We start from the raw sequence: 22077 nt of genomic DNA, 5'->3' as shown, positions 1-22077 counted from the left end.
CTCTCTCTCTCTCTCTCTCTCTCAAAATAAACAAATAAATAAATAAACTTATAAAACAAAAGGTGCATTGAAATTTCTCATCATGATATTGATGAGCTGTCAATTTCTCCTGTTACACTGATTATTGTTTTACATATTTGAAGACATTTGTTAGGTTCATATATATTTAAAATTCACGCTTGTGGTATACTGAACTTTTATATTTAGATAAGGAATCCCTCTATTCCAAATGATGCTTTATCTTTTTATTTTGTCTGATAGTAATGTAGCTAAGTCAGCTTTCTTTCTTTCTTTCTTTCTTTCTTTCTTTCTTTCATTTTATTTGAGAGAGAGTGCAAGTGGGAGGCAGAGGGAGGGAGAGAGAGAGAGAGAGAGAGAGAGAGAATCTTAAGCAGCCTTCACACTCAGCACAGAGCCTGATGCGCAGCTGAAACTCACAAATCGTGAGATCATGACCTGAGCCAAAACCAAGAGTCAGTCACTCAATGGACTGAACGACCCAGGCGCCCCTAAATCAGCTTTTTTAAAATAATGTTTGCCTAATGTAACTTTTTCCATCCTCTTACCCTCAACCTTTCATGCTTATGCTTTACACGTGCCTTCTCTCGGGGTGACCAAATTGTCATACAAATCAAAACTTTTATGAGGGGTTAAGGGGACACTGTGAGTCATTATACCAGCACAACAGACGTGAACTGGGTGTGTTCTGGGAGAATTGGAAAATACTGGTCACCCTCTGGAAAAACAGCGTATGAATTTGACTTTTAAAAGGCTCAATCCAACCATCTCTTTTTAAACTAGTGATAATCAATGTACTGTGTCTCATTTTTCCAGTCTCAATGATTGCCACCCTTTTTTTTTTTTCCTCTTCCCTTAACTTCTTTTGGATTGACGGTTTGTATTTGTTTTCCCCTTTCATCCACCTTTTCCCACTACTGTTCTCTGGGTATATCATTGGAGTGGTTGTCCTTTAAAGTTTATCATGCATATGTTAATTTGAATTTTTGGTTTCTCTGTCCTACATCCCGAACAATAGAAAGGGATATTTTGGCTCTGAATGTCCCCTTCCTGACATATTTTATTGTTGCCCATCATGTTGTCATGTTTTTTTTTTTTTTTAATTCCACAAGTGGACAGGATCTTTATTATTTAATATGATCAATATTTGGATTGGCTTACATGTTTACCTTTTTTGATTGCTCATTGCTTCTGAGGCTATTCTCTTCAAATAGTTTTCCTCCTCCTTACTTTTTAGAAACTCCATTAAATCAGGTCTTTTACATGAATGCTCCCTCAATTTTTGACCAGCTATACCTGTCTTTATTTTACCCCATTCTTGACAGATAATTTTGATGAGTAAACAATTCTAGCTTGGCTATTCTTTTCTTTTTTCATAAAGACTTTCACTCTCTTCTGGTTTCCTTGTTGATTATCCACTTTTGTTTAACAGAAGGCTACCACCGCTGGTCGTTCGTCAGTGATATGTCTTCTCTCTAGACGTTTTCGAAGACCTTTGTCACTGATGCCTTCTGTAGCTTCATTGCAATGTGCATAGCCGTGGGTTTCTTTTTCATTGATCCTGCTTGGGACGTACTATTTCCTGAGACTACGGATTCACGTTTTCCAAGTTTTAGAAAATGCATTGCTTTTCTCTCTTTAGATTTTGCTTCTCTATGTCTCCATGCATGGGAAACCTTGTATCTCTTGAGTCTTTGGGCCTCTGTTTCACATTTTGGCTATACGTTCCAGTTCCCTAATTCTTTGCATCAGATCTGACTCAGCAGCCTTCAGTTTAGTGTTTCTGTTTCATTTAGAAGCTCAGCGTCTGCCCTCCGAAAATGTCTGCTTTTTGTCAATTCTTGTCGTGGGTCCACCCTGTAATTACGACTTTCATTTCTTTGAAAACCGCGTACGACAGTGGCTCTATACTGTGTAACTGACCGTTCTGACACCTGCAGCCAGGAGCTGTTGTTTCAGAATGGACTGCCTTCTCATGACTTTCGTAATCTTTCTTTTTGAACTCTTTGCTTGATTGTAATCTGTGCAGGTTTAACAGAGAAGGCTTGTTTCTGCTTCTGCTGGTGCCCAACCCAGGAGCTCTTTCAGCTCCAGTGAGGATTTCAGCTCAACACAGTTTTAAGCATCGTTTCCCACCTCGCTGCTGTTCCAAGGTAATAAATCTCCTTACAGTCAGAATTGCTACCTTCCCCCCCCACCCCGCCCCTGCCCCGCACTGCCTTCCCCCCCCCCACCCCACCCCTGCCCCGCACTGCCTTCCCCCCCCCACCCCTGCCCCGCACTGCCTCCCCCCCCCACCCCGCCCCTGCCCCGCACTGCCTTCCCCCCCCCCCCACCCCTGCCCCGCACTGCCTTCCCCTTACCTGCCTTTCCAGTTTGGCTCTATGTTGCTGGTGCCCAGGCTTGGCTCCCTATCTCTGTGGTCAAGGCTTCCAGCCACCTATCTTGGCCTCAGTTTCCTGGCAACTCTTGGTCCAGATATGGGGGGGAGGGGGGTGCGGGGAGGGGGTGTTGTTTGTTTGTTTGTTTTTGAAGGAATTGTCCCTGGAGACCTCTCCTACTTTTGCAAGACTGTCAGTGCCTCCCTGTGTGTGTCAACAAAGTTTCAGTTCTGGGAGAGCGGTGGGAGACCAAAGCTTCTCAGAACTTACTCATGACAACAGAAGTGACACTTTCTCAAATGGTTAAAAAACCCTCAGTGTACTGAAAATCAGGGGTGGGTGGCGCTCATGGGGGACAAATGACGTTGACTGAGAAACTTCATAAGCCAAGGAGGGAGCTACAGAGAACATCAAGGCCAGAATCCAAACTATTCCAAGGCTCTAGAGAGGCCCATTTCTGACCAGTGGCTCCCATTCCAGTCTCTCGTGTCTGGGAAGTGGTAGCAGCAGTCCCTGAGTGGCGTCCTTTCTTGGAACAGATGTCAGGAGAAAGCAACTGCAAGGTAAAACACAGATCCCACCACCCTTCCAAGAACTTGAACCAGCACGAGGCACAAGAACACTCCGATTCCTGGTCTCTGGAGATGCTGTTACGCAGACTGAGGGCCACAGAAGCCAACCAGGATGACAAGTTTGCCCACATCCTGGATGCGGTGGGGGAGTTCGGCACGTTCCAGCGGAGACTGGTGGTCCTCACCTTCATCCCCAACATCCTGTTGGCCTTCTTTATCTCTGCCGACGTCTTCGTGTTCACAGCCCAGAAGCCCTATTGTAATACCAGCTGGATTCTAGCAGTGGGCCCCAACCTCACCGAGGCTGAGCAGATGAACCTGACCCTGCCCCGAGAACCCAATGGAAGTTTCCAGACGTGCCTCATGTACTTGCCCGTAGCCTGGGACCTGGATTCTATCATCCAGTTTGGCCTCAACCACACAGAGTCATGCCAAGATGGGTGGATCTACCCTGACACCAAGAAGCGATCACTGGTCAATGAGGTGTGCCTTCTCCTGAGTTGTCTATAGCTACCCCACAGGCCCAGAGATGTGCCCCCACCCTCCCCACCCCTCCTCAGGTGGGGAAACTGAGGCCGGGGAGGGGAAGTGATTGGCCCGAGGTCACCCTGCAGAGGCAGAGCCAGGGCAGAACCTTAGGGTCCTGTTGTCCAGCCCCGGCTTCAGCTGTCTTCGCCGGGAAGCTGGAGCAGATTTGGGTGCAGAGGCAAATGTCGGTCGGCAGGCCTTGCCATCTGTCCGGGGAGCTGCCTCTGTAGTCGAGGCCCTGCCCTCTGAACTCACACAAGATAGAGAGCCCCGGGGAAGAAGCAGCTTTCATCGGGCGCCTCCTACAGGGTTTCTCAGCCCGAGCTGCAAGCTGGGCCCTGCACCGCACAGACCTGCCCAACTGGAATCTCTAGACTGAGGCCTGATACCTGTACTTGGGAAAGGGTCTTCAGTGATTCCCGTCTTTGCTCAGTTCCCTCTCGGCCTCTTCCCCATTTTGGCCTGGGCCTCTGGTCCCCTCTCTCCAGGCCTCACTCCCAGAGTCTGCCAGGTGCCGGGTAGAATGCAGAGGTGACACCTGAGGCACCTGCTGCAGGCCGGGTTGCCGGTCCCTGACCCAGGCCTCTTCTGCCTAAAGGCCCACCTGCGGGTTGGGGGCGGGGTAGAGGGGTGCAGTCTCTAGACCCAGAAGGCTGGCCCTGGGTGGAGACCTGTAGCCAATCCTGTATAACCCCCCCCCAGTTTGACTTGGTGTGTGGCAAGGAGCAGAACTCAGAGAGCATGCAGACCATGTTCGCCGCGGGCATCCTGACCGGGTCCCTCATCTTCGGGCTCATGAGTGACAAGTGAGTGCATTCAGAGCTAGAGTCTCAAGCTGGGGCAGGCGAGGGTAGGGGCACTCAAGGCCTGGCCCCGGGTGTCGTGCTGGGCGAGCCAGGGAGGCCCTCGCGCTAGGCTAGGCGCAGCCTCCCTTCGACCGCCCGCAGGCTGGGCCGCTGCCCCACCATCCTGATGTCGCTGCTGGGGCTGATCATCTTCGGCTTCGGGACAGCCTTCGTCAACACCTTTCACCAGTACCTGTTCTTCCGCTTCGGCGTGTCCCAGGCCTTGGTGGGCTACACCATCAGCAGCGTGTCTTTAGGTGAGCCCCGGCCGGCCGGCCGGCCGTGCAGGTGTTGTGAGGGGCGGGGCGGGTGGGGAGCAGAGGGCGGGGCCTGGAGGGGCGGGGCCGGTCGAAGGGCGGGGCGATCGTGGGGCGGGGCGGGGCTGGCGGGTACTTAGGGACCCTGCAGGACGAGTAGAGTTGAGGCCCAATCCAGGCAGGCCGTGGAGGCAAGAGGTTCTTCCCAGCTGCCTGTGGCGATGCGGGCCAATGTCCGCAGACCGCCCTTCCAGACTCATCCTCCACCCTAGGCCCCTCGTACCGCACGCATTACCCCCCTTACCTCTCTCGCATCCCCCCTACATGGCTTACATTTATTGAGCCCTTCGGAAGGACCAGGCGAGCTGCTAACCCCGTTACATACTGTCTCAGCGTGTCATGACAGCACCCTGTTCAGTAGGCGCTCATCTATTATCCTTTTAACTGAGAAGGATACTTGAGCCTCAGGAAGGTAACCAACTTGCTCAGGGCCACACAACAGTTACAGGAAGGAGCTGGGGTTTCATCCCTGGTCTGTGGAATGCGAAAGCCCTAAGTGCCCATATGCTCATCGAGCTTACAGCTGCTGTGGCCCAGTGAGCTCAGGGGTCCCCGGCCAGAGACCTCTCTCCTCTCATTGGAGCGGGTCAGAAGGAACTAGATTCTCCCCAGGGCCCGAGGCCGGGGTGGCCAAAGCCCCGAGGCACTAAAAACAAACACAAGGGCACAGATTCCTCGCCTCACTGTGTGTCAGACCACGTGTGAGGACTTGTACCCAGAAATGAGCCATCTCTGAGAGAGACACATGGGGTCAGGCAGGATGTGTTCAGAGGGAGCAGTCAGGCTGAGAAGGGACCGGAGGCCATCTAGTACGTCCACCTAGGGCAGAAGAACGTTCACCCAGGCTGAACTGTCCAGAGCAGGGCTGGGGCATCTCAGAAGTCTGGGTACAGGGGTAGCCCTGGGGACACTGAGCTGACCATGATTTTGTCCTCTTGGCCTCCGCACAGCCACTGAGTGGCTAGTGGCTGAGCACCGGTCCCATGCCATCATCCTGGAACACTGCTTTTTCTCTGTGGGAGTCATGTTCCTGACAGGGCTTGCCAACAGCCTTCCCCACTGGCGGCTGCTGTTTCTGGTGGGTGGTGCACCTGTGTTCCCCCTCATCTTCTATATCTGGTGAGCAAACAGGGCACGCGCAGTGACGGGTCTGACGGGCTGGAAGTTGAGGGTTTCGGGGGGTCCTTGAAGGGGTGGAGTGGGTGGGATTTTCCCTTGAAGAAAGTGGATGGGGTGTGGATGTATTGAGGGAGAGCCCAGGGCCGAGCGTCTGGAACCCTAGCCTTAACCCCCAGCAGAGGAGACCCTCAAAGAGATGTCAGAGAAACAGAGAAATCAGAAGGCAAAGGGTTGAGAGGCAGGAGCTCAGGACAAGAGCATGGTCAAGGTTGAAGGCAAGAAAGGTGATGCTGGGGAAGAGTCTACCGGCCTTGGTGGCCTGGAGGTAGCCTCAGTGAAGTGGCAGGGGGTTGAGGGACTGAAGAGAGGCTGAAAAATGGAGCCTTCCACGAGGTGACTCTTCCACAGCGCTGGGCTGCGGTGGGCAGGGGCAAAGTGATAACGTGGTTGGACAGCAAAGGCAGAGTCAGGGAGGGTATGTGATGCTCTGACTTGTGGGGCGTCACAAACAGGAACCCGAGGGACTGAAGCTAGGAAGGGACAAGTGATTGGGGAGGGAGGGAAGAGAAGAGGAAGAGACTGAAATCACCTGGTTAAGGGCCAGGCAGTTCAGTGTGAAGGAAGGATCAGGTCTCACCTTGGAATCATCACATTTAATCTTTACGACCCTGAAAGATGGGTGTGAGTCTCTTGGGCGCTGAAGACGTGGGGGGTGGGGGGCGGGGGGCGTGGAGGGGAGAACAGAGGCTTCCGAGAATGGAAGTAACTTGCCCTAGGCCATATAGCTACAAAGTGGCGGTTTGGGATTTGACTCAGCCTGTGTGGCCCCGGAGCCTCTGCGTTTTACCCACTGCGCCATACCCAACATGGATGGTGAGAGGAGTGAGCAGTTAAGAGTGAGGCCGGGTAGGTGGCTTGGAGACCTTCCAAATTCGGCAGGTGCTGGAGACCGTCTTTGGCAGTCACCGGGATGCCCAAGTGTCCGTGGGGACCCAGCTGATGCCAGATGGCGTGACTCTGTCATGTAACTAGGAAATGGTGTTTCACGGCTTGACCTTGAAACATTTCTTCGAAATGTCACTACTGCAATGGATGCATGTGGTTGACGACTACGTAACAACCAGACGGTCTGTGGTGAAAAGTAAGCGGACAATTTCAGCTCCCCTCAGCCCCCCAGTTCCTTCCCCAGATGCCATGACGCTGGACTCTTAGCTCTTTCTTCTGGTAGCTGCCTCCCTAGTTCTACATTCTGTGAACAGATGGCTCATTGAATGGGGTCCATTTTTCTTCAGACCCGCCCTGTCAGCTGTTCCTTTGCTGACTCGTGACATTATCTTGGGCAGGTTCCATCTCTTTAGGGTCAGTCTTAGTTCTAAGAAAAAAGTCTCATTTTGATCATTCAGACGCACTTTCGGGCATGAAAAAAAATCCAGTCCAGGCCAGTTTAAAACTTGATCTCACGTCTAGTTCGCAGCTTCTCCCCGGTGGCTAGCTGGCTCAGGCCAGTATTCTGACCTTTGCCCTTTCTCCTCGGTCTACCTGCTCGGTGATCTTCTAGATCCTAGGCAGGGGAGGGGCCATTCGAGAAAAGAGATAAGCGCACAACAGGGGCTGTATTCATGGTCATTGTCCTCTGTAGGGCAGATGTTCAAATGCAGGTGCCTCAGGGGCCCGCCTGTGGGTCTTCAGGGGCTCACCCGTGTCTTCTCATGCTCTAGGTACTGTCTTTGTGATCTCTCCGCACCCTGTCCCTGGCAGGTCACTCCCCGGGCTCTCTCTGCAGGGGTCCCCTCACCCTAGCACGTGGGGTGACTTCAAGACAGCAGGGTCCACTTCGTCAAAAAGACTCTCACCACGCCCAGCCCCCGCCCTGCCATCGTGGATGGCTCCCACCGACTTCCTTCCTGAGGGGGAGCTCCCCCATCTCTGGTTGCGTGTAGGCCCTCCGACTTGAGGGGACACGAATTAGCTCTCCTGGAAATGACTGTCAGGGCAGCTCCCGCTTTTCTGGATCAGTAAGCTCCAGGCAAGGAGTGGGAGGGCAGACTGACTCCCTTTCGCAAAAGCAGGCTCCTTTGCCAGGTTTGAAGAGATGACAGCAGCCTGGGGACGGGAAGAGAGTCTTACCACCAGGAACCGGAGGTTTCCAGCCCCTCAGCTTCTGAGCTGTGTGTATTTCTTACGTCTTTCTTCCACCGGTCTTCTCTCCCACTCTCTCTATTGCTATCCTTTTTCATTCGTGTTGTTTAGAGTGGGCATGTGGTCAATCTCCCATCTTTCTGAAGAAGTCCCAGTTGGGTGACTTTCTTTAGGAGAGTTCCTCAGCCTTACAGCGGAGAAGGATGTCAGGGGCACTGCCGGCTGGCCCCAGGGGAGGGCAGGAGCAGGGGCAGGCAGAAAGAATGCACCTGCCTTGGGGCGCCTGGGTGGCTCCATCGGTTAAGCTTTCGGCTTCGGCTCAGGTCACCGTCTCACGGTTTGTGAGTTCGAGCCCCGCGTCGGGCTCTGTGCTGACAGCTCAGAGCCTGGAGCCCGCTTCGGGTTCTGTGTCTCCCTCTCCCTCTCTCTGTCTCTGCTCCTCTCCCGCTTGTGCTCTCTCTCTCTCAGAAGTGAATAGACATTAAACAAATTTGATAAGAATGCAGCTGCCTCTGGGGCGCCTGGGTGGCGCAGTCGGTTAAGCGTCCGACTTCAGCCAGGTCACGATCTCGCGGTCCGTGAGTTCGAGCCCCGCGTCAGGCTCTGGGCTGATAGCCTGGAGCCTGTTTCCGATTCTGTGTCTCCCTCTCTCTCTGCCCCTCCCCCGTTCATGCTCTGTCTCTCTCTATCCCAAAAATAAATAAAAAACGTTGAAAAAAAAAAAAAAATTTATAAAAAAAAAAAAAAAAAAAAAAAGAATGCAGCTGCCTCCAGTGTCATGGGCACATGTATACACTGCTGGCCGTGGAATTCAGGCTAGGGCCTCGAGAGGAGGGTGACGCGAGAATCTGCAGGGAGTGATGGCACAGTTTGTAAAGAGTGCCCAATCAGGGCACTGACGTCCATGCTAACTCTGCCTCTGTGACCCTGGGCGAGTCCTTACCCCTCGAGGCTGGGAATAAAAAGGGGATAATCAAACTAGGTCCAGGGCTGGGCAGGGATTAAACCGGATGATATGTATATATATTATATATATATATGTAACATATATATATATGTATATATATATGTAACATATATATATGTATATATATGTTACATATATATATGTATATATATATGTAACATATATATATGTATATATATATGTAACATATCATATATATATGTGTGTGTGTATATATATATGTAACATATATATATGTTACATATATATATATGTATATATATATATATATATATATATATATATATATATATATGTAAGGGCATCAGGCACAATCCAGGGCACCTAATAAATGTTCGTCCGTGGACATTCTGACAGCCCGGGAGGATCGGGAAGAACTGAGGGACCAGAGTTATGCAGAGGTCAAAGGCAGTGGGCAATGTGGCGAGGGAGGAGGTGGGACAGGGAGGACCTCTACTCACTCAATCAGGGGCTGGGCCCTGGGGTCCTGCCCTCCATATTCTGCAAGCTGTTAGGAGACAGAGAGGGAGCAGGGAAATGCCACCCAGGAGAGCGGGGCTCTAATAGAGGCTGTGGGCGTGGGGGACAGTGCCCTCAGGGTGCCTGGGCAGGCGGGACTGACGCCTGAGATCGGAAGGTAGGGAGTTTGTAGAGGGAGGCGAGGGGGAAGACGCTGGAGGGCAGAGGCAGCCTGTGTCTGGGGTGACACTGGGCAGCAGGGGGGCCGTGTGTGGCCGGGGCAGGGGAAGGGCTGACTGCCAGAAAGGGGCAGGGGCGCCCGAGGTTGATGGTCTCTTTCAAGTCCTCCGACACCCACGTCGCCTCCTGTGGGAGGTCTCGGGGGCATCTCGCAAGGATGGGTAAGAGCGGGTGGTACATGCAGGATCCTGCCGGAGTCCCCACGGTGGCTGTTGATGAACGGGAAGTTGGAGGAAGCGAAGCAGATGCTGTGCTACGCGGCGGGCGTGAACAAGAAGACCATTCCCCTAAGTCTGCTGGACAAGGTAAGAGGCCTCGGGCCCGGAGTGGGGCCAGGACAGGGGCTGCAGGAAGGGCCTTTTCCTTCCTCCTCCTTTCAGGTGGGACCTCCGCCCACAGGGTGTCCCCAGTCCACTGTTTGAGGAGAACGGAGGCAGCGACATCGAACCCTGCCAGTGGAAGGCCGGAGGCCGAGCTGGGACTGTGGGGGACGGGGGTGGGGGGCGGGAGGGCCTTGAGGTCCTGTGGGGGTGGGGAGCGAGCCGGGGTCTCGGCCTTGCCCCTGGTGGTCCCGCTTGTCCTGTAGCTCCAGCTGCCCAGAAAGAAGGTGACTAAGGCGTCTGTCCTGGACTTCTATAACAATAGGCACCTCCGAAGGGTGACCCTGGTGATGGGCTGTGTGTGGTGAGTAGTTGGGACCGGCCGGCAGGGACTGCAAGCAGGGCGTGTCGGGGGCTCTGGAGAGGGAAGGGGGCATAAGCGGGCTGCAGGCGGGAAGCTGGCCTATGGGTCCAGAGCTCTGTGCTCTGTTTCTCTTTCCCAGCCCGTCCCACCCAGCTCCCAGCTGACTCTGCCTCCGTCTTTGTTGTTGTTAAGTTCACTGACCTGTTTGTGAGACAGAGAGCTCTCGAGCAGGGGAGGGGCTGGAAGGGGGTGGGGGTAGAGAATCCCACGCAGGCTCCACGCTGTCAACAGAGCCCTACGCGGGGCTTGGTCTCACGAACTGTGAGATGGTGACCTGAGCCGCGATCACGCCAGACTCTTAACCGACCGAGCCCCCCGGGCGCTCCTCTGCCCCTGTCTTTATTCCTGGCCTGTCTGTATCTCCCTCTCTCTCTCTGAATGTCTCTCTCCTGGCTTTATTTCAGGTTTACTGTCAGTTACAGCTATTTTACGCTGTGCTTCAAGTTGAAGGATTTTGCCATGAACATCCGCTTCGGACAAGTGATTCCTGGCATCGTGGAGGTGCCCGCCCGGCTGTGCTGCATCTTTCTCCTCGAGCAGATCGGGAGGAAGTGGAGCCTGGTTGCGAGCCTCTTCCAAGGCACCCTGACGTGCCTGCTTATCCTTATCCTCCCCCCAGGTACAGCTCACCCTCCCCTCGGCAGCCCCCAGCCTTCCTGCTTCCTCAGACCCCTTCCTCCTGCCCTGCCCGGCCAACAAGACACCCCGGGGAGCCAGCCTCCTGCTCCCACAGCTCACCTACCCTCCTGAGCTGGTGCCAGTCACTGGAGCACTGCCCTCCCCGAAGGAGAGCTCCGAGACCGAGTGCTGGAAGCTCTCAGAAACCTGGGAGAGGAGGGAGTGCTGTCCCAGGACCCATCCTTGTGTGGGAGAGTAGGTGGCCTTCTTCCGGTCAGATCTGATGGTTGCGTATGAACGGAGGCCCACAAACAGGCCTTCAACTGGTACCCCCGGCCCTGCCTCTCATCTGCAGCCTCTGATTGGGAAACGCCTTTTATCTGTGACCCCACCAGGAAAAAAATGACCTGCCCACTGAAAACTGCATGGAACAGTGGGCTAAACTCTCCGGAACATTCTTGCACGGAGGCCTCTCCTTCCCAGGAAGGCGCAGTACCCTTCAGCTCAGAACCAGACAAGGAAATGGAGGCGGGGGGCAGGGGTGGCAATATTTTCAAAATTTCAAAGAGCCTCTGGAAAACAGTGTGGAGGCTCCTCAGAAAATTAAAAATAGATCTACCCTATGACCCAGCAATAGCACTGCCAGGAATTTACCCAAGGGATACAGGAGTGCTGAGGCATAGGGGCACTTGTACCCCAATGTTTATAGCAGCACTCTCAACAATAGCCAAATGATGGAAAGAGCCTAAATGTCCACCAACTGATGAATGGGTAAAGAAGTTGTGGCTTATATATACAATGGAATACTACGTGGCAATGAGAAAGAATGAAATATGGCCTTTTGTAGCAACGTGGATGGAACTGGAGAGTGTGATGCTAAGTGAAATGAGTCAGGCAGAGAAAGACAGATACCATATGTTTTCGCACATATGTGGATCCTGGGAAACTTAGAAGATCGTGGGGGAGGGGAAGGGGGGAAAAGTTACAGAGAGGGAAGGAGGGAAACCACAAGAGACTCTTAAATACTGGGAACAAACTGAGGGTGGATGGGGGGGTGGGGGGAGGGGAAAGTGGGTGATGGGCATTGAGGAGGGCACCTGTTGGGATGAGCATTGGGTGTTGTATGGAAGCCAGTTTGACAATCAATTATTTTAAAAAAAAATTCAGAGAGCCCTTAGACGATGAATATGCCCCAGGTCACAGGGCTGGAGAGTGGCAGGGCTGGGGATGTGGGTGTTAAGATGTCAGGGTTCACTCCATCAGAATTGCTAACTGCAAGAGCCCCCTCAGCTGCAGGGGTCAGGATGGGGGAGCTTGTCCAAGATCTGCCTCCAGGGGGAGCCCTCCTGCTCTCTGGGGGTTAGCGTTGTGCACATCTTGCCTGAGACCCTTCCTCTTTCGGATGCTGGCAGCGTTGACTGGCTAAAACAAAATGGGGAAACCAAGGCATTCTTAAATTCCTATGGCTTGGTGGTTTTTGTAAACAGTGGGCCTACACTGAGTCAAACAGAAACGTTTAAGACTCTCACATGTGTGAGGGAAACTAGGAATCCCCAATAGATGAACCATATCTCTGGTTTCATCCCAAAGCCAAGCAAAGCTGGGGCCAGAGTGGGGAGCGGGGCGTGGGCAGGGCCCGGGAGAAGCTGGTAGAGGGAGAGCTGGAAGCTTCCAGCTCCCTCCTGCCCCCGGACCTCCCCAAGGCTGAGGAATGGCCTTTCTGGGATCTTCTCTTCCTTCCTCAACGCGCACATCTGGCTGCCCAGAGTCGGGAATCCTGGAATGTCTTAAGAGTTGGGGCTCCAGGGCCCGAACCCTTCCCGGCCCCTGTGCACCCCTCCCTGCTTGGTCTACCTTGCAGAGGATGGCCGGGGAGGTGGGAGGGCCCGAGCAAGTCGAGTAGTAGGGGAAGCGGCCTCAGGTGAGGATGTGGAAGAAAAGAGTGAGCCGGGAGGCAGAGGTGCGGGGACTGAGAGGCAGAGGGGGGGAGCAATCTCACCGCAGATATACTGGCCTGGCCGGGCCTGAGTCTGCTGACCAGCTGACCACCAGGTGGTGGGGGAGGACTGTTCAGATGCCTTGAAGAGGGATGGAGGGAGAGCAGATGGGCGGCCCCCAACCCTCATCCCCAGGGGAGGACGGCCCCAGACTCAGGTGGCCCCGTTGTCTGGCCATAGAGCTGAAATCCATAATGGTCTTGATGGTCGCGCTTGGAGAGTTCAGCCTGGCGGCCTCGGTCACCGTGTTCTTCATCTACACCGCTGAGCTCCTGCCCACGGTCCTCAGGTAGGTGGCCTGGCGGGCAGGGCCCCTGGGGGGCATGGCGAGGGCACGCGGGATGGAGACTGAGACCTCCGTGAGAACGGCCGTGCACCCGGTGACAGGCACGTGATGATGAGTGGTCACCCCGTTGACCCTCCAGAAAATCCCCCAGACTCCATCATTAGCCCGATCTCAGACCACAGCATCAGGTGGAGGCCAGACAGCGAATGGCAGCAGCAGGCAGTCTGACTGCAGTCTCCGCCTTGCACAGCAGGCCCGAGATGTGACAGCCCTGCCCTGAGGCTCCACCCCGCAGCGTGGAGCCATGGTGAGGGTGGCAGCGTCCTGCCCCCCACCCAACGCCACCACCCTGGCTTCTCCCCGCGGGCCCGCACACTGCCGGGTGGGTCTCCTGCTCCAAGAAGTAGGCCCAGAAGAAATAACCGCTTGCCCTGAATCAGGGGGGAGCCCAATGCTGGGCAAGGGTGTCCGGGGAGTCGGGATGGGCTGGAGACTGGAGAGTGTGAGGTTTTGGGGAGCTGCTGTTTCTGCCCCACCTCCAGCCAGCCTCTGGGCCCAGGAGGCCTCCCAGACGAGCTCTCACCTCCCCTTCCAGGGCGACAGGTCTGGGGCTGGTGTCCCTGGCCTGGGCAGCTGGAGCCATCTCGTCCCTGATGATCATCAGCCAGAGACTCCCCCTCCTCCCCATCCTCCTCTGCTGCGTCTCAGCCATCCTGGCCTTGTTCTTCTGCTCCCTGTTGCCAGAAACGCAAGACCAGCCTCTCCCTGATATCCTGGAGCACTACCCCCTACAGACAAGGTAGGTGTGTGTGGCCCCTGGGCTCTGGCCCTTGGCACTGAGAATAGTCAGGCACCGTCTATCCCTGCCTGTTTGCCAGATGGCCCTGTGACACAAGGGCCACTCTGTGTCTACAGAAGTCTGCCCAGCTCTCCCAGATGCTGCCGCGACCCCCTCTGTGCAGCGTGGCCTCTGCCAGCTCCCACCCTCTTGGCTCTCCTGACCAACCCCGGGCCAGGTCTTCCCCTCTCCCTTCCCCTCTGGCTGCCTGTCCGGACTGGGTGCTGTCCATGGAGATGCCCTGGGCTCCCTCCCTCCCATGGCAGAGGGACTGGCTGGCCACCAGCTCTCTGAGTACCTCTGATTTCCGGTCTGAACTCTCGGGTCCTCAAAGAGGACCCAGTCTTGATTCGTGACTCTGACTTCAAGGCTGCAGCAGCCCAGGGTCCCGTTTGGGAATTGGGCTCCATCCTGATTGCCCCAGGGGTACTTCTGGCCCCTGGTCTCTTCTGGTCTCATGACTAGCAGGACCACGTCTCCTGGGGTTTGGGCCGATATGGCCCGTCGCTCTCCCCCTGGACCTGAGGGGACCTGAGCACCAGTGAGGGACAGAGGCTGGCTGATGTCCTCCAGTGCCCTGTGCTCATATCACAGGGTGGCTGTCTCTGGCCATCCTCTGCCCTCTTCCCCATCTCCCTCCCTCCTCAAACTCTTCTTGGCACCATCTGTGCTAGGCGTTGTCAGAGGTAAGAGGTCCCCAGCCTCAAGCAATATTTTATGGGGAGAAAGTCTTCACTTAATGGGCTCTGAGGGAGGGATGCACAGGACCTATAGACGGCCCAGGAGGGAGGACCTTCAGCTTGGGGAGTTGAGGCAGGCGTCACAGAAGAAGTGACATTTGAGTAGGGCTTTGAAGGATGAATAGGAGTTTGTCCCCTTGTAGAGAGGGGGAAATACAAAGCAGCAAGAGGAGCTAAGAAACAGCCCCTGGAGCCAGAGGGCCTGGATTTCTGTCTCTGCTGCCACATCCTAGCATGTGCCCAGGGGAGTTACCTAATACCTCTGAGACTCAGCTTTTTCATTTGCAAAATGGAATGATACCAGAGTAATAAAAACAGCTAACCTTTACTGAACGTTTACCATGTGTCAAGTCCTATTCCACACGTGCCTTTTCATACTTTGTCCTAATCACAGCCGCATGCAAGATAGGTCCTCTCACTGTGCCCCATTTTACAGAGGAGGAAACTGAGGCACAGAGAGGTAAAGAAAGACATGAGGCCTAGCCTTTCTCTCTCATAGGGCTCTTGGTAAGACTAAGTCCAATTAAGCACTTGGTGCAGAGTCTGTCCCATGGCAGCTGCTCAGTAAATGCTAGAGATGAGCCCCAGAGATGCAGGAGTGTGAAGGGTCTGGGCAGGGTTGGGAGATGGAACAGGCCTGGTCCTGGAGGTGAGGGTCCCTGAGGGCACATGACCAAGGTTGGCCGGGGACTTGCAGGTGTGGGAAAGCCCCACCTCTCGGGATCACAGCGCCAGGCGTGGCTACTGCTGCCTCTAGTTACCACTGCTTTTCTTAGCCCCTAAAGATGCAACTCGTGACTTGTTCTTCAATGGCTTCTTCAGGAACATGGCTGAGGAACTGCTCGCCAGGGAAGTGGCACCCGAAGGTGGGACTGGGGACGTGGTGAGGAACACGGTTCTCGATTCCACGATGCTGAAACTGGACTCCGACGTTCTCTCCCACACACCTGTGCCGGGCAGAGCAGGGGACAGAGACCCACAGAATGACTGAGGTCCAGGCCCCCAGACGATCTCGACCGGAGCCGAGTGGCTGGGTGTGGGGCCGTGGACTCCAGGCCACGAACTCCAGGGGCCCAGTCCAGCTCGGGGGGCAGGGCAGTCCTGCTCCAAGGCCAGCCCTCGAGCCCCGAAAATGGTCCCTCCTGGGTGAGCTAGGGTGTGATTCATGGCAATAAATGTGCCGTGGTTGGACTTGAGATGGCTTGGTCACAATTGGCTGTGTCTGGAGAGCCCAGAGCCCCAGGCCCAGAGGAAGCTGGGTCAGACAGGCTTCTCAGTGTCCTTCATGTCCTTAGCTAGCCCTTGGGGACAGTGAGGCGCTCTCTGGACTGGGGGCTCCAGGGGCTGTGTCTAAGAGGGCTGGGAGTGGGTAAGGCCAGTACTGTGCGCCCATGCCACCCGCGTCCTCTAGCCCAGGCGTCTGCTAGTGGGGGCAGGCCGAGATAGATTTCAGCTCTGCCTGAAAGGAGGTATGCGCGTGTCAGGGAATAATGACTCCTTTTCCCATTTGCACGGCGCTTTCTTGCTCAGTTTTCCCTCTGACACTCACAGATAAGCACGGTCTCGGGGACTACCCAAACCACATCCTTGGGTATTCCTTCCCTGATGACTCCAGCCTGGCTGACCTCTGACCTCTGCCTCCCTGGGGATAAGCCCCCACATCCAGCTTACAGTCCCAACTACCCTGAGGGTGAGTCTGCCCTTCCCAGCCAGTGTGAGAGCTTCTCTAGACTGGAGAAGGCCCAGAGCTCCTCATCCGTTAGCCAGACTCAGAAACCTTTGGGTCGGGCCATGGGCCGCACATGCTTTCTCCCTGGGAGGGCAGGGCCTGGCTCTTCTCTTTCTCTGCCCCCTTAATTGGAAGATCATCAGCTAGGGACGCCTGGGTGACTCAGTCTACGAGACGTCGGACTCCGTTTCGGCTCAGGTCACGATCTCACTGTTCATAGGTTCAAATCCCGCATCTGTGCTGACAGCACAGAGCCTGCTTGGGGTTCTAGGTCTCCCTCTCTCTGCATCTCTCCTGCATGCACACGCACTCTTTTTCTCTCAAAATAAACAAATGTTAAAAAAAGTTCTAAAAAAAGAAAAAAAGGAAGATCACCAGCTTGCGAGGAGGAGCTAATTCCCTGGAGCTTCGGAGAGAAGGACAGAAAAGAATGTCCAACCTCGCGGAGCAAAGGCAGGGAGGCCAGGTCTCCCAGAGAGGGTTGGAGCGCAGTGCACAGAGCCTGGTCCAAACACCCTGCTCCAGGTGTGTGTTCCCAAGCTTGGGCACAGCAAGAAGCTGGTGCCCACACCTCCTTTCAGTGTCATTTTCTGGTCCCCCTGTTCTTTGCCAAATTTCCCAAGATTGCCCCCCAAGTAGCGTTTGCAGGTCCCAGAAAAAGGAGTCTCACAAGTTATCTGCTTACAGGATGACAGGATGTTTTATTTTTTATATTTTTTACTATTTATTTTATTTATTTATATATTTCCAATGTTTCTTTATTTTTGAGAGACAGAGAGACAGAGCACGAGGGGGGAGGGGCAGAGGGAGACACAGAATCCGAAGCAGGCTCCAGGGTCTGAGCTGGCAGCCCAGAGCCCAATGCAGGGCTCGAACTCATGAACCGTGAGATCATGACCTGAGCCGAAGTCAGACGCTTAACCAACTGAGCCACCCAGGCGCCCCTATTTTTATTTTTTTTTTTAATGTTTATTTACTTTGAGAGAGAGAGAGAGAGACGATGTGCGTGATATGGGGAGGGGTAGAGGGAGGAAGAGACAGAATCCCGAGCAGGCTCCCCGCCTCGGAGCCCGACATGGGGCGCAAACTCACGAACTGTAAGCCTATGACCTGAGCGGAGACCAAGAGACAGGCAACCAACTGAGCCACCCAGGTGCCCCGACAGGATTTTTAAAGGCCTCCCCTGCTCTTTCTGGGGGAGGCCTGTCTGTGGGTTGTGATGACCAACACGTTAGCCACATTTAAACACCTCACCTCAAATTACGTTGCTGGAAGGATTCAGCCAGTGGCTCAGAAAACCGGAAGAGGAAACGGGTCAGGACAGAAAACGGACAGGCAGCGCTGGCACGATGGAGCTGGTAACCTCAGACGTGGCTGTGGGCAAGACTTAGTGCACCCTTACATGACTTAGATTTTCTTTGGGTGGACAAGACTTTGTCAGTCAGTTCTAGATAAACCTATCTAGTTTGCTTATCTAATCAATGGCTAATATTACTCAGAGTTTGACATTATATATCTTAACAGACTAGGTCCACGCTGTCTCACACAATAGGCACTAGCCAGATGTGGCGATAGTCGGAATTAAGATGTGCTGTGTATGGGAATGCAAGCTGGTGCAGCCACTCTGGAAAACAGGATGGAGGTCCCTCAAAAAGCTAAAAATAGAACTCCCTACGACCCAGCAATTGCACGACTAGGCATTTGTCCACGGGACCCAGGTGTGCTGTTTCGAAGGGACACATGCACCCCCGTGTTTCTAGCGGCACTATCCACAATTGCCAAAGTATGGAAAGGGCCCAAATGTCCATCGATGGATGAACAGAGAAGGAAGATGTGGTGTATGTATACAGCGGAGTATTCCTGGGATGCCTGTAAATCGTGGGGTTCTTGCTGCCCGGGTCATGGTCACTAGCTTATGTGGAACTCTGTCACCAGTGTCTTTCAGCCGCTTGGGCCTTTCTTTCTTTCTTTCTTCCTTTCTTTTTGAGAGAGAGAGATAGAAAGTCTTTTTTATTTACCTTAAAAAAATTTTTTTAATGTTTATTTAGTTTTGAGAGAGAGAGAGAAAGAGTACGAGCAGGGGAGAAGCAGAGAGGGTGGGGGACACAGAATCTGAAACAGGCTCCAGGCTCTGTGCTGTCAGCACAGGGCCCGATGTGGGGCTCAAACTCACGAACGGCGAGATCATGACCTGAGCTGAAGTCCGTTGCTTAACCAGCTGAGCCACCCAGGTGTCCCTCTTTTTTCTTTTTTCACAAAAATGTTTATTTATTCTCGAGAGAAAGAGAGAGTATGCATGACAGTGGGGGAGGGTCAGAGAGAGAAGGAGACAGAGGATCCAAAGCAGGCTCTGCGCTAACGGCCGAGAGCTCAATGCAGGGCTCGAACTCACAAACCATGAGATCGTGACCTGAGTCGAAGCTGGAAACCTAACTGACCGAGCCACCCAGGTGCCCCTCTTTTTTCTTCAAGCGGAGCCCAGTGCGGGGCTTGAACTCACAACCCTGAAATCTAGACCTGAGCTCAGATCAAAGTCAGATGCTTAACCGACTGAGCCACCTAGGCTCCCCCAGGTGCTCGGGCATTTCTACCACTGCCCAGGCATTGACCTACACGTGGGACCCAGCTGCTTACACTGCTCGCCTCCGACCCCAACCCCACAGGGCGGCCGCGCAAGCTGATGGCGAGATGGAAGCAGCTCAGAAGGGGGCTCGGGTGCTGGCCTCGGGGGAACACCCGGCCCCACGGATACCAGCCCCAAGCCCAGGAATGAACACAAAAAGATGTGGACCTTGCGAGGTCCCGGCAGAAGCAGACACAAAACCATTTCACACGGATGTTGCCACCGACAGCCCAAGACTCCTAGGGCTTTCCAGGGAAGATGAATCTCACCCAAGGTAAATTTTGAAGTAGTAATTCTTGAGTACAGGAGGAAAGATGCCGGTATGAGGCAGGAACAATAGAGCGAAGGATTTACCATCGATGTGCCATCCAGCGGTGGTAGGGCTCTCGGGAAAGGGTTACACATTTGTTGAAACGGTCAAAGAGAGGAAGCAACATAACTCCGAAGACGCCGTGAATCCTAGAAATGAACAATATAGCGACTGAAGTTTAAAAACACAACGGAGAAGGGAAGCTAGAATAGATTGTCCGATGTTCTTTGTGAGTTGTTTTCCTTATCATTAAATAGCATCCCTCATAACTACTGATACTGTTTGCCATCAGTTCTATTTTGCCTTCAATTATGTTTACTCCAATTTTAGAAACTATTTTATTTTATTTTTACTTTAGAGAGAGAGCGTGCAAGCAGGGGAGAAGGGCAGAGGGAAAGAGAATCTTAAGCAGGCTCCACGCTCAGTGTGGAGACCAACTCGGGTCTCAGTTCCATGACCCATAGGCACAACCCAGCCACTCAGGTTCATGAGGTAGACCTCCCGGACCCGTGCCTGGTTCACAAAGCAGGTCCCGAAGTCCACCCAGCTGGTGGAGAGCTGCAGCTCGGGCACGGCTTCAGGGGCACCACCTAGGGGGACAGAGCAGAGCCTGTAACGTGGGGGCCCTCGTCCACTCCTGCCGGGCTCGGAGCCAGGGGTCCGAGTGCGGAAGCTTCTGAGGAGCTCCCAGGCAGCACCGCAGCTGTGCAGGGGGCTGGCCTGGCATCGACAACCCAGGCCGGTGGGCGTGTGTGCAGGTCAAGGGCCCGGAAGGCGCCATCTGCTCTCCCCACCACCCCACTCCCCCCTGCCCCCATCAAGCTCTGGGTTTCCTGCTCCCCGCCTTCCTCCATCCCCTGGGGGCCCCGAGGCCCAGCCCTTTGCCCCTCCTGGGCTCTGGGCCATCTCCCCTCTTCCCGGCAGTCCCCCCACGTCACCTTCCCCGCCCCTGGGCTCCCGCTGGAGGGCCCGCCTGGCTAGACTGATTCTTCCTCCTGGCCTTTCTCGAACCCGCCCCTCAGGCTATCCCTTCTGGGTCCTCACCTGCCCTCACCTGCGTCTTGCAGCCGGGAGCCCCGTGTCGCACCCCACGGCACGGCCCCTGGTTCTGAGCTGAGATGGGGAAGGAAGACCTGTATTTCTCGGGGTGTGTCCTCAGGGAAAGGCGTCCTCCAGGGCACGACGGGCCCTCAGGGCAAGGGCCGGGGCCGCTCCCGTTTCTGAGGGCCGCGTGGGGGGTCCCCCCTCCTCCGACCCACCAGGACAGTCTGGCCCGCTGCCCCCCTCGGTGCGCGGCGGGGGGCAGGCCCGGGACTCGCCTGAGCGGGCTGGTCGGCGTACTCCAGGAGCAGGTTCTGGGCGAACACCATCTCCTTCTCTCCGTTGGCATGCCGCCGAACGTCCACCCCGGGCAGCATCTGGTCCGCCGGGAGCTTCTGATAGGAGAGCAGCTCCAGGGACAGCGAGAAGGACACGTTCACCTGAGCAGACGTGAGCAAGGCCGTCGCCTCGCGCTGCCGAAGGCGGGCGGCAGCTTCCCCACCTGGCGATCGGTCCTCCTTCCTCCCACGGCCCCCGCGGCCCGGTAGGCCCCAGCTCAGCCCCTGACCACATGCGGCCTGCAGGCCGGCCCGGACGGGGCCGGCAGGGTGCCTCCCTCCACCCGGCGCCCCTGTCTGGGGTGTTTGGCCCACAGACGCTGCACCCTGCCCTGCGCCCGGCACCCGTTAGTACGAGGAGATACGTACCCCCGAGGGGATACGGCCAGCAATCCTCCCTTTACCCCTTGGAGTGAGCAGGGCTGTGGGCGGGCCTGTTGGCCCAGCACTGCCTGTGTCCTGAGCCTCTGACGGCTTGTAAGCAGGGGATGTCGGAATCAGCTTTGCCTTCTTCAGAGGTCACTCTGGCTGCTGTGGGGAGGTGGGCTGAGTGTGGGCTGACATGAGTCAGGAGGCCGACGTATAACTTAGCTCAACGGGATGGGGCTTGGATGCGTGGCTTCCACACAGGTCAGTGGGCCTAGCTGCACAAATTTACCTAATGCACCTGTTAAAATACAGAATCCTTGGCCACAGGGTCTAGAGCAAATAAAAAATGCAACCACTGTAAGGCCCTTTATTAAGACTTTGAGAGATTGAAGGCTGTGCCTCCTAGACCCTTTCAACTAGGCCGGTTTGGTAGAAGCTTCTGGGCAGCGTTATGCAGCTGTGCCACTCAATACAGCAGCCGTTAGCCGCTCGTGGCTAAGAGCCTTAACACTTTTGAAGAAACAGAAAAGGCTGAAAATTAATGAGCTAGGTCTTTCAACATAAGAAGTTAGAAATAGGCCAGTTAAATATGCCCATCGAATATATAAAGAAGGAAATGATAAAGATAAGGGCAGAGGTCAACGAAGTAGAAAACAAAGATGTAATACAGAAAACAAAGAAGGCTGAAAGTTTGTTATTTGAGAAGATTAATGACAGACACAAATGGACAAACCTCTGTCAATAAGAATTCTTAAAAAGAGAAAAGGTACAAACAAAAATATTAAGAATTAAAGGGAAAGAGCCCCCTGAAAAAGGCAAACAAGGACCAATGTTGGGATATATTGGATGGTTTGGCAAT

General features: G+C 54.5%; 1 protein-coding gene across 8 annotated transcripts in view; it reads left to right on the top strand.

The window, feature by feature from the left end:
• SLC22A14 (solute carrier family 22 member 14) overlaps positions 1 to 16004 on the top strand; it is a 30811-nt gene extending 14807 nt beyond the window's left edge. For 5 of the 8 annotated variants that reach the window (XM_078432497.2, XM_078432496.2, XM_078432493.2 and 2 more), the window contains 11 exons: positions 2048 to 2171; positions 2939 to 3454; positions 4202 to 4305; positions 4447 to 4601; positions 5612 to 5780; positions 9770 to 9890; positions 10172 to 10269; positions 10734 to 10948; positions 13125 to 13233; positions 13826 to 14029; positions 15631 to 16004. In XM_078432497.2, the coding sequence (XP_078288623.1) occupies positions 2939 to 3454; positions 4202 to 4305; positions 4447 to 4601; positions 5612 to 5780; positions 9770 to 9890; positions 10172 to 10269; positions 10734 to 10948; positions 13125 to 13233; positions 13826 to 14029; positions 15631 to 15799 (1860 nt within the window). In that variant the 5' untranslated portion in view covers positions 2048 to 2171 and the 3' untranslated portion in view covers positions 15800 to 16004. The other 3 variants (XM_078432498.2, XM_078432500.2, XM_078432499.2) reach the window with 3 other exon arrangements.
• Positions 16005 to 22077: the final 6073 nt, after the last annotated feature.

Source organism: Panthera onca, chromosome C2, assembly GCF_046562875.1.
Source record: "Panthera onca isolate mPanOnc1 chromosome C2, mPanOnc1 haplotype 2, whole genome shotgun sequence".
Taxonomy (NCBI): domain Eukaryota; kingdom Metazoa; phylum Chordata; class Mammalia; order Carnivora; family Felidae; genus Panthera; species Panthera onca.
The sequence above is the reverse complement of the archived record's forward strand: the minus strand, read 5'-3'. Positions and strand labels throughout refer to the sequence as shown.